At 39.0% G+C, this 12,870-nt stretch overlaps 1 protein-coding gene across 1 annotated transcript in view; it reads right to left on the reverse strand.

The window, feature by feature from the left end:
- Positions 1-7,901: 7,901 nt before the first annotated feature.
- SVOPL (SVOP like) overlaps positions 7,902-12,870 on the reverse strand; it is a 90,931-nt gene continuing 85,962 nt past the window's right edge. The window contains exons 12-13 of the mRNA XM_055591044.1: positions 11,507-11,620; positions 7,902-8,045 (exon numbers count right to left, since the gene is read on the reverse strand). Of these exons, the coding sequence (XP_055447019.1) occupies positions 7,968-8,045; positions 11,507-11,620 (192 nt within the window). The 3' untranslated portion in view covers positions 7,902-7,967. The remainder of the gene's footprint in view (positions 8,046-11,506; positions 11,621-12,870) is intronic.

The raw sequence follows: 12,870 nt of genomic DNA on the forward strand, positions 1-12,870 counted from the left end.
TAGTTAAAAGGGAGGCACTGCAGATAAATTTTAAGGATGATCACAAAGGGAAGTAGCACTTAAGAGTGAAAAATTATAATTTCCTAAATGCATCTGAGCCAGAATGTCTACTAATGTTCCCAGAATTTTCACTGTTATATTCAGTGCCATATGAATCTTTTAAAACGATATTTTTCTTTCACCTTTATATATACACACACACATATATAGTTGAATGAGAGGCACTTGACAACCACATATATTAGAAGAGTTTCTCTCTCCAAATAGCATTTTCTTAATAGTCTTTAAAGTCCTCTGACCTATGTGTCCAGGAGGATCCCAGCAAAGTAGTCCTTAAATTATAAAAGAAATAAGCTATCAGAAGAGCCTGACTATACCTCGTGCCCACTTGGAGAGCATTCCTTTCAAAAGGTCAGTGCAACTCAAGCAACCTTGACCTAAACTTTGAAAACTCCAGTTTTTACCTCTGGTCAAAAACTCCTGGAGATTGCCCTCTAGATTTAGAACCAAGAGCCTCATGTCATATCTGCAGGACTCCCAATGCTGAAGGGGGATCATATGATGAACAGGCCATGTGGCACCTAGAACTGACTCAGTCCAGCTCATCAATAGTTTTCCCAGGTGCCAAGCATCTGCTCTTTCCCATCAATAAGAAAACCCAATACACAGTCAGTGACTTACAAGGATAATGCATACCATGATAGTGAAAGTGAAGTCGTGTCTGACTCTTGGTGACCCTGTGGACTGTAGCCCACCAGGCTCCTCCGTCCATGGGATTCTCCAGGCAAGAATACTGGAATGGGCTGCCATTTCCTTCTCCAATATTAAATTCCAAATACTATCTGGCAATACAGTTATCCTGCCCTTTGAATTAACAGGCCCTGCTTTTCTTTTCTGAATTGAAGGGTAGGAAATTAGAAGGTCCTAGAAGGAAAATGTCCTCTTTTGGTAGCTTTACTTTCTTTTCCAAGCTAAAGAATTGGCTCCACATTTTATTACTACACAGTAGTGTAGACATAACACAATGTAGGACTGCTTCCAAAAAGATTGCACAGTCAAAGGGTGAGTATATGAATTTGCATTTCAGTTTTCTCTTGCTGTTAACACTGCTTAAACTTTTAAATTTAGGTTACATGGAGAGACTAGTTAGACAATGAAAGGAGCTAACTCCTTTTGATCTACAGATGAACGTGAATCCCAGCAGTAGGTTGCTTCACGGGAGCAAAAGGTTTTTAAATTTAAATAGAAGATGTACTTATTTTCTTTTCATCTGTATCTGTTATGAATGAGAGAAATTGAGTGATCTGATTGGCCATTAAAATTATGGACATAACCATGAGTTCAACCATCTAATTGCTTGTTGAAATAGAAAGTGAAAGTCGCTCAATTGTGTCCAACTCTTTGCAACCCCATGGATTATACAGTCCATGGAATTCTCCAGGCCAGAATACTGGAGTGGGTAGCCTTTCCCTTCTCCAGGGAATCTTTAGAAGCCCTCCTTTAAAATAACCATGCACATATTTTTTAAAATTTTTTATAATATCATGAAAGTTAAGAATTCATGTCTCTCTATGTGTATATTATCCCTTCATCTTGGATGTGAATTAACTAAAATTCACATCCTGATGGCTCATACTCTTGAAAGAGAATAATGCTAGCCAATCAGATCACAGTTTCTCTCCCCATGAAGGTTTTGCTTATTGTGAAGGATATCTGAGGCAGTAGTCTTTGTTGTTGTTTTTAATTTGGGAGAGTCAACTGGTGCTTTGATTTTAATAAAAATCAGCTTTGATGAATTTTTACTGTGAATATTTTACCACAACAAGGAATTTTTAATGGAAAAATTACTGTTTGTCATTCAGTAGAACATTAACTAGTGTGGGTCTCCTTTGTGTCCCTTGTATATTCCTCTATAAAATCGGTCCATTTAAGGATGAGCTGTGCATGCTAAGTCACTTCAGTCATATCCAACTCTTTGCAACCCTGTGGACCATAGCTGCTAGTCCATAAACAATAGGAAGACTTTTAAACAAACAAAAACAAAACTCTAACACAGGGATTTCACCAACCTTAAAAGATAAGCAAAAAATTAATTTGGCAAATAGGAAGGAAGAAGAGGGTGTCAGTGAGCCATTAAGGGCCATGCTTTGGCAATGATGCTGGTTCTCTAGTCGTTGAAAGCATTTACTGCTGAGGGTGTATGTTAAGAAAGCTCAAGATATAATAAGTCCCAAATAAAGGCATTGACAGTCATATTACAGGAGGATTTTTTGGCCACTGCAAACTGTGCTTTGAAGAGATTTTAAAAAATCAAATTCTCTTCTATACATAAAACTATAGATCCAGACATTCAACCTTTTATTGCATAAAGCAAAATATGCTTGTACAGAGACTAGAGTTATGTTACTGTTGTTAATACCTCAACTAATATTGTCTTTCAATGGACTGTGAAACCAATCCAAAAAAGTTTTTACAAATAAATGACTTGACGTTTGTTGACTTCCATTTCTACTAGTGCCTGAAACGATTAAGGTAAGCAATATTTATCAGTTTATAAAAGATTTCTGAAATTCAGTATTTGAATTAAAATTATGTTGATAGGGTTTGCTGTAGACTAACATCTTCTAGGAAGCTTGAGTACTAGACAGTTCTAGACAACATTGTGTAGTATCTTAAGCTTGGATACTGCCACATTGAAAGTTCCTGAAACCCTTGGGAAGGTGCTTAAGCATCAGTTTTGTCGGTGGTTTTCAGTCACTGGTATTCTTTAAGTATTATTTACTGCTAAGGTCAGAGTTAGGGTTTTGAGTTACGGTTTGTCATGGGTTGTTGTTTTTCTTTTTTTTGGCTGCCTCAGGTCTTAGTCATGATGCACAGGCTCTCAAATTGTGGCGTGCGGGCTTAATTGCCCTAGTTGTGGAATCTTCCCCAACCAGGGATCAAACCCACGTTCCCTGCATTGGCAGGTGGAGTCTTTGGCTAACCCTACATGTGTAGCCAAGACATATTTGCATCAAAAATATTTTGGCCTAAAATTTTCTAGTAACTAGACTAAGGTCTACAAACTATTTAAAAGTATTAAAGATGACAATTTAGGTAATCCAGACAAACTTTTATTCAACACTTCATGAAGAAGGCAGTGGTTCAGAGAACAACAAAATGGGATGGAAGGCAGGAAGTTTTATAGGGTAAAGAATAAAGAACCAGAAAGTTAGTACAGAGACCAGAAATTGCTTGGCATTTGGTGATTGGCTGACTGAATATATGGCATGTCTGGTCAAGTAGAGCATTTATTGGGAAATATAAGTTATTAAGTTTTGGTTTGTGTACATAGCACCCCCACCAGAAGTGGCTTCGTGTTGGGCCTAGAATGGGCCTGGTACCACCTTTGGATCATTCTCTTGACCAGTTGAGAGTTTCAATTAAAAATATCAGTCCTAGTATGATTTTCAGTTACTATTTCCACTTTGGGTCTTAGTGTAATGTTCAGAAGAGATATCAGACTTGTATTCTTGGAACTGGTTATGTTCTGTTCTCTTTGGTTGTTTTGGTCAGAGAGTCGTTAGCTGGTCAGTGGCTACCCCACATGCATTTAAAACTTTTGTGAGTACACAGCCTAGTAGGGAGGCAAAAATTATTAGCATCAAAATAATACCCATGGTTTGGAAAGTACTCCTGAACCAGGGTTTCCATGTCCAAAACTAACTAGAATCAAATAAGTCAAGAAATATGGGTGTGGGGGATACTTCTTAAAGCCAGTTGGTCTATTTCTTTGTTTCATATAATTGGTCTATACTTCTCCAGAAGTATTTATCCAGTGAGCTTGTTCCAAAGACACTGAGGCATTGGAAAACAGGGGGGAAGTTTATGATGGGCAAAAATAACTAACTACAGGATCACCAGCATCACCACAGATCTAATGGTTGGAAGTTGGATTATGTTCAATTTGAAATGGCCTGAGGTATATGAGTAATAGCACTCTTGGGAGAAAGCAGTCTGCCTTGATGTGGGCTACTTCTCCTCCTCCTCAGTTTTTGAGGTCTTCCATGTTTACACAGTTGTAAAATAAGGACAAAAGGTTTGACACTTTAACAACAGTGTCGGTGGTCAAGAGTACTTGACAGGGTATCTTGCATGAATCTCATTTTTGTAAAAGGATCAGAGTAAAATAACAAATGTCTATAAATGATAAGACTTTAAAATACTAAAGAGAGCTGACGAGTTCAGTTATGGAACTGACAAGAGAATGTGGTTATTTCTATGAGCTACAAATAGATATCTAACATTTTAAGATAATAACGAATTATGACTGATACCATTGTACTAGAATGTCAGATTATCAGAAATTTAATATAATTTCTTGATAACTTATATTAATAAGATATGCCTGCACAAATAACCTAACAGAATTAAATATCACTTCTTATCTGATAATGCTTTTGCAATAATTTCTGGAAGTATATTCTTCCTCGCAGGAAATTTTTCAGCATAACACAAAACATGTTCCAAACATCTTTTGGTTTTTCTGTAAAAGTAAGTCTATGCTCAGTAATTAATATTTCAGAATTTTCTCTTACTTGGAAATGATTCAATAATATCCATCATTTAATCTTAGTATGACTTTAAGGTTTCAAGTACCAAAAATATTTTGGAAACAATTTTTAAGTAGATATACCATAAAACATGATTATTTTTGAAAAGCTCCTTTATAAACTTATTCATGTTTGTTAACAATTATGTTTGGATTACTCATGAAAATTTCATGAGACTTTAAACTGCTATTATCTTCATCTAATTTCTTGCTGACAAATTCTGTAAAAGAAATAACATGAACTTATTTGACTTTTAGTAAGCCTGGTAGTTAGTCACTAAGTCATGCCTGACTCTTGCATGCCCACTAACTGTAGCCTGCCAGGCTCCTCTGTCCATGGGAATCTCCAGGCAAGAATACTGGAGTGGGTTGCCATTTCCTTCTCCAGGGGATCTTCCCAACCCAGGAAATCGAACCCAGGTCTTCTGCATTGCAGGCAGATTCTTTACCAAATGAGCTATGAGGGAAGCCATTTAAAGACATGTCTATTTTAATTAAACTGACAAAACTTAAACTACTTTTTTTTAACCAAAGATTATCCTAGATCGCATGAACTTGAAAAATATTTGGCTTAGTTTCTATATTTCTGAGAGTTTACTTGATTTATATAAACTTCTATTTGTCTTTAAGTCAGTTTAATGGAGCTCTTCACAAATTTTGGCCACACCATCCAGAAGAACAAAATCACACATCTGTGACATACACGTAGACATAAGATCTGTATACTTATCTTACAGCTTGTTTTACAATTTTAGACATGAGATGGGTGTGATCATTCAAAGCTCACTAGTTTATAAAAACAGTTGGATCCAAATTGTGTTTGTGGCAGATGGAATGAATTAAGGTTACTTGCTCAGATAGTTTAAACTTTTTTACTAGTATTTGTGAAGAAGACTTAAGATTTTCTTCATTTGCCTAGTTTCCAAATACTGCCCACCCCCCCTTTTTTTTTTTGTAAAAAATTTCCTCCCTGAAGTTTGCATTCCAAAGAGACAAACCTCAGTTCCTAGCAAAGACATTCAAAAATCTCACAGGCATCGACAAAGAATGCAGCTTCCTCCAAGAAAGATGTTACCTGGAGCCTGCATTTTTATAATACCTACAAGCCTTGGGGCTTCCCTAGAGGCTCAGCTGGTAAAGAATCGTCTGCAATGCCGGAGACCTGGGTTCAATCCTGGGTGGGAAAGATCCCCTGGAGAAGAGAAAGGCTACCCACTCCAGTATTCTGGCCTGGAGAATTCCATGGACTAAGGATCAGACATGACTGAGCGACTTTCACTTTCACTTTTCACTTTCACAAACCTTGTGAGATAGGGGAGAGGTTCTGATTAGTAAAAAGGATAGGTGAACTTTTTCTGGTCTTAGAGACTCAATTTGTGAAACAGGAAATAGGATTGGATTACAGGATTACAACCTGAAAGATACCAAGGGTACCATGCACCCAACACCAAATTTCAGACTGGACAGTGACTGTTCATGGCTGTACTGAACAAACACCAAGAGCTACTACCCTCCCTAGATACAGAGTCACTCCCAGAGAGCCAAAAGAAAGAAGTACTTGGACAGTTTCTGGAGAAGCTGGCAACAGCTGGTAAGCTGCAAATGGGATGCAACCCACATTTCTGTCCAACCATATTTTGTGGCCTGATAGTTGAACTGCCTCCATACACAAGAACAAACAACCCCCATGTGTCAGCAGGCAGAAAGGCCAGCCAGTTCTCAGGACACAAGAAGGCAATAGCTATTCCTGGGAGAGAAAGGATCAATAACCAATGAGTTCCCCAAACCAGATTCCCAAGAGTCTTCATTTGGAAAGGGAAGGACGTGAAATTTCTCTCTGGACCAGAAACTCCAGGGACAAGCAAGAGCTGACTTTGGTAAGAATTCTCACTTTTGGCTAGCTTCTGCGGGTTTTCCTAGGATCCCGATCTACAGATTCCAGTGAGCAGAAGTTACAGTAAAGAGTGTAAGTTCTGGCCTACTAGGACTTTACAAGGTTTTCCATTTGTTTTAGTTTCCCCTTGGCTGTTTAGAGGAATAACTGTTTATCAGAAAATCCCTCAGAGTCCCATTCACCCTGGAAGGCCCCGCCTTTGAGAGTAGATAAGGGGGTATTCAAGTTCAGGAGGAGGGGGTTTTATTATCTTAGTTATCTGGCCTTGGAGCTGTTGCAGTTTTAAAACCAACTTGATGAATGTTTTTGGTCTTGTCTCTTCAAAGTGGAAAGGCAGTTCAGTTAGGATTAGGAGACAGTATTCAGGTAAAGAAAAATAGTTGTTGGAGCCACATTTGTCTTGTTTTCTCAGATTTTTCAATAGCCTTTAGCATTGAATCTTTCAATGAAGCTGTTTTGGAATTTTGCAGCATTTTGGAGTCTTCTGCATAGCAATTAAAATATATCCCATGCTGGTTGATTTGGGAACATTTTCACAGGTGGTTCTTAAATAAACAATGTGTCTAACTGGAATGTCCCTGATGATGGTCATTGCAATGCTAGGTTATCTTAGATTTTGCCATTTCTGTAGATGTCTGCAGTTTCCAGGACCACAATTATTATGACAGAATAAGCAGGTGTGCCAGAAGGTGGACTGCTCAGTTTTTTGAAACTCCAGGATCTCAAGGAGTCTTAGGTAAGCCTTGGGTCTTTGGGAACCAAATTACTCCTTAAGAGGGATGTACTCTGCTAGGCTGGGGATCTGGTGGTATTTTACAGTGTACTTTGTTGCACAGAATTTTTCTTGAGGTTGTCAGGTGGCCCAGTGTCAATCTAACCCAGTCCATGACCATCTTAGCACATGAGTCTTAGATTTAGGTGGGAAGCACTCTAAAATCTTTCAAGTGTTTGATCCATGCTTACCAGTTTTACATCTTTGGATTCAAGATTCCGCTTAGCAATTGATCTATTTAATCTTTAAATGAGAAGATTTCTTTATAAAAGCAGCAGTTGCCCTAATGACTTTTAATAGTATGACTTGTGCTACTTAGATGATGATGTGCCATTAGTTCAAACAGTTGTAATTTCTTATTTTCCAAGTCTCCCCACACTTTTTGCTGTGGAGTTCTCTTTACGCATTCCCTAACTGCTGCCACCCATTGTGGGTTCCCAATATAAGCTGTCTTGGAACTTTTCTGGGAAATAAGTATACACACACACATTTCTTTTTCCCCTTACATAAAGTTTGTTTGGATCAGAACTGTGTACAAGGGGTCAGAGCTCAAATCCCTAAGTGGCTTGCCCTTGGTTATGATGAGAAAAACAACGTCAAGGGTTCAGTGGGCTCTTTGCCTATGCATCTTGTCCCACAGGCCATTGGAAGTCAGCTTGGGATTCCATCCTCCCCACCAAAGACTGTTACAGATGATCAAAGACGACGATTTAGGCAATCCAAACAAACTTTGACACTTGAAGCAGGTACTCTCCACTTGCAGGGGCCCAAAATACTGCAAAGGGGAGCTGAAGACAGGAGAATAAGGAATAAGGAGGTGAGTAGAGAGCCACACTTGGCTTGGTGTCTGGCCAACTGGCTGTACTGTGTTTCTGGTCAAGCAGACCATTTACAGGGAAATGAAGGGAAGTTTTGGTTTGCTGACATGGCACCTGGGCAGGAGTGGCTCCATCTTGAGCCTTCAAACTTACTTCAAAAAAACCACTATGGCCTGTTGACAGAGACCATATGTAGCTCAGAGTCTGAAATGTTTATTCTCTGGCCCTTTATAGACATTTTCCTGACTTCAAGCCATTTGTGCCTGTAGTTCAAATAGGCATGATCTGCATGCAAGTGGTTGTTCTCCAAAGGGCATATAATTACATCATGTAGAAAAGCTTGCTATACTGTAATGAAATTAGAGTCAAAACAGAATGGGAAAAAGTTTATTTCCAGCTACTTTGGTTATTTTATACACGAGATTGCAATGAATTTAAGTACATACTTTTATGAATAAGTAATTTTCATTATATAGTATGGAGGTCACAATTTAAGTATGCTAATTATAATTGTGAATTTGATGACTTCTATTTTGAAAGGCTTAATGATACCACCTCAAACTCATGTCTTAGCTACAAAATTTTAATACAGCTTTTGCTGTATACCTCATGGGAGAATATCAAGTATAGGTTTTGTCTGATACTTATTACTTATTCATATAAACATGAACAGACTTGATGCCAAGCAATGAAAGCCAGCTTCTCCCTCCCCATCTCTCCTAGATATCCCTCACCAACCTTAATGTATATTTTTTGAAACTTCTGTATTGATCTCTTCCCTAAGAGACTATATATACAGATAACTTATTTCATCCTCTTGTTTTTCAAAAATACATGATCAATTTCTTAACTACCAAGTAGTATACCAAAATTAAACCAGGTGTTTTTAAATGTGCCACAGCTCTTTGTGAAGATGAAAATACATTTTTCTTCTTTGGTAGACATAGATTTGCAGCTCTTCATTTAATTTGCTGGAGAAAGAATAGATAATACATTTTTTTTTGAAGTCTTCACATTCAGCTATCTGGCAGTGAAAACTAGTAACAGGAGGTTGTTTAATAAAGAATTAAAAGTCTAACATTTTTACCTATGTACCTGACAATAGTACTTTTATAATTCAATTACAGATATCATTTAGGGGAAAAAATCACATTATACTTACCTTTTCTTTTTTTAATTGTTTACTAGGTCCATCAAAATAAGTTTTTAAAGTAATTCTAAAGTGGAATTACTACTATTAACTATTGGCCAGGTTGGTTCATTCAAATTATTTGGGATCCTGTTGAAAGGTAAAATTTAGGGCATGTTTTAAACATTTTTAGAAGTTTTACTGTATCGGTTACTAGATAGTTTCATATGTTAAGTGCTCACAACACTGAGATACAGACATACACCTTTCGAGATTTGCCTGAAGACATACAGCCATTGAGTGGCAGAGCCATCAAGGGCTACATTCCCACACAAATATATTTATTGGATCTGCATGTGAAAGTTGTAGGAACTGATATTAAGTCTTATAAACAGACATGTAAAATAATTTCATTTCAATCAACAGAAAAGGGAATGGTTTTTGTCAGTGGCTCATATGACTTGACCCCACTCCAGTACTCTTGCCTGGAAAATCCCATGGACGGAGGAGCCTGGTGGGCTGCAGTCCATGGGGTCACTAAGAGTCCGGCACGACTGAGCGACTTCACTTTCACTTTTCACTTTCATGCATTGGAGAAGGAAATGGCAACCCACTCCAGTGTTCTTGCCTGGAGAATCCCAGGGACAGGGGAGCCTGATGGGCTGCCGTCTGTGGGGTTGCACAGAGTCGGACACGACTGAAGCAACTTAGCAGCAGCAGCAGCATATGACTTGAATCAGAAATCCATAAAGCACGTGAGATGATGAGCCAGATTTCATTTTATACGTATTATTGCTACTTTAAAAAACCACCACCATAGAAAATTAGCATAAGATTTAGCACCACTTAATTTTGCAATCTAGTTTAAATTCCAGTCCCTCTGTATTTAGCATGTTCCTTTATACAAGTTACTTAACTTTCACTTACCTTACTTTCCTCCATAGTGTGAAGAGTGTGATAATCCTATTATTTAAGATTAAAAGGAATCATCTGAATCACCTAATACAATCCCTGGTTTTAAGGATTCAGTGATTAGGTCACCTTTCCAAGTAAGGAACCTAAACAAAGCCCTAAATTTCTAATTACTTAGCAAGTTATCTAATCTGTGATTAAAATGCATATTTCCTTAGAGATTAAAAGTTAAAGGGAAAACAGAATAACACATCTTGAATCTAGGACAAGAAAAAATTGACACTAGCATGTTGTGCTTTCCCCCTCTTTACTCAGTAGTGTTTTCCAACTACTCAGACAACAAAACACATCTGTACCAGGACAAATAATTAACATGTGCCCACGATTCACTATAAATAGCATATGAGAGAGAGGGCAGGCTGCATTCAGCCAAACAAGCACGATGATTTCACAGTCCCATTTAGATGGGGCAGCTCAGATCCACCAAACTATGGTTAACTCTCAAACAGCATGGGGTTGAATTGTGCCGGTCCACTTTTACGTGGATTTTTTTCCAACTGTAAATATTCTAGTACTGTATGATCTGTAGTTCATGATTGGTTGAATCTGCAGATGTGAGGAACTGTGGACACTGAAGACTGACTAAGTTTTTAATACTGCAGGCTTTGACAGCCTGGAAGGTTGGTGTCCTGACCCCTGTTCAGGGGTCAACTGTATATACTAACCTCAGCTGTTCTCCCCATTTCCAATGTGTGCGCATACACACATGCCCTTGCCTGCCAGCAATAAGCTTTGTATTTAAGGCAGGGAAACAGAGCCAACTGTAAGGGCAGAGGGCTAGGAGAAGCTGTCTCTGATACAACTTTGCCCCCAGGAGCACACCTTATACTTCTGGGATGTCTTTTTATGTACTTTGTGTCTGACTGTCAGTATTGGATGGCAGCTGGTGCAGTGTGGAAGTTTTTGCCTCCATTCTTACCGTGGGCAGTTGAAAAAACTGGGGGGAAGATAGCCGGACCAACAGGAAAGATTCTGTGATCCTACAATGCAAACAGCTGTTTCTGACCCTATGGCCACATTTAGCTCTGCAGCACTGCTTCTATACAGAAGAAAGGTGGAAAGGGTAGAATGCTGAAGTATCAGTAATACTCATTTAGTCCCAGTTCAAGCTTTACAGGAAGCAAAAGTTTGAAGTGAATAATCAGTATGCTGCTCAAAGTTACATGGAAGAGCACTGGATACCCAGTTTTTCTACTGGAACCTGCTAAACAAATGTACCCTTGTGTGAGCACAGGCTTGGGCATTATCACCTCTACATAAAAGAATTTTCCTACTCCAAGCGCATTTCCTTTGGTCAAAAGGAGACTACTTAGATTCCCACATCGCTTACCTGTAGGGCCCGTCCTTTGGTCTCAATGGGAAGAGTAAATGCAGAAATGGCACACACCACACAGACAGACGAGAAGAGACACAGGGCCCCCAGGAACGATGCGCTCATAAGAACCTGCAAAGCACAAGGAATGACTCAATATACTGCGCCCCAGTCACTTTTCCACTGATCTTCATGCCAAAGGGAAAATAAGGATTCATCCCACCAAATACATAAATGAAAGGCTTTGCAGCCATTCTGTAAATTGTGCAATTCTGACATCCTAGATCTAGTATTTATTTGGGCCAAGCTTTTGTAGACATTTTGTGCAACTCTTCCAGAAGCTGGGAGTGATGTTAACATGCACCGGCCAGGTTAGACTTCTCCCTGCACCCACCCCTTGCGTATCACTGGAGCAAACCAATACCTGGGGAAGATGAGAGCCGCCTGTTTTCCTACCCCTTCTCATACTAATTCAGCTCGCTTAACCAGTAACCGTCTCCTTTCCTGCAATACCGTCCTCTGCTAAAAGTCAACTTGCCCTCTTCAGTTCTGACAGGATGAAACAGGAGGAAGTCTTTTGGGACTAAATGTAGTGTCTAGGTCCTGCCTTTACTGCCACTTCTATTTTGACACCCAAATTCCTACCACCTCCTGAATAATTCTAAACTAGCTCCACTTCATATCCTTTGCACCAGATTCAAAGTCCAAGATGGTGTGAGACCCTGCTGGGTTCAGTTGAGGTCACAGAACTGTGCTCCACAGCTAGGATCAGGGAGAGCAATTCCCTAGAGGGTTTCGGGCTCTGCTTGCTAGTGGGACTCCAGCAATTCAGCCAGTGTTACTGGATATTCTTTCAATAAAGTCTTCTATGCCTAAGTTAACCCAAGTCAATTTTTGTTGTTAGCAAGCAAGAACTCTGATACCTAATTATAAAAATGGCCAAAGAGGAAATGCTGATGGCTAGCAGGCACATGAGAAGGTGCTCAACATCACTAATTATCAGGGAAATTCAAGTCAAACCACAGTGAGATATCTCCTCACACCTCTCAGAATGGCCAGCCTCAAAAAGCACACAAATAACAGATGTTGGCACAAATGTGGAGAAAGGGGAACTCGTACACTGTTGGTGAGAATATAAGTTGGTGCCACCACTGTGGAAAACAGTATCGAGATTTCTTAGATAACCAAAACTAGGACTACCATGTGACGCAGCAATGTATTTTTGATATAGATCCAAAACAGAAACCACCACCAAACAAGTGAAAAATACTAAAAATCATCTGGGAACTTTGAAGAAATCTTTTCAGGCCTCACTCCAGATTCACTGTATTAAAAACAAAGATCTGTAAATCTCTACTTCTAATAATCAGCACACACCAGGT

The sequence above is a fragment of the Bubalus kerabau genome, chromosome 8 (genome assembly GCF_029407905.1).
Source record: "Bubalus kerabau isolate K-KA32 ecotype Philippines breed swamp buffalo chromosome 8, PCC_UOA_SB_1v2, whole genome shotgun sequence".
Lineage (NCBI taxonomy): Eukaryota > Metazoa > Chordata > Mammalia > Artiodactyla > Bovidae > Bubalus > Bubalus kerabau.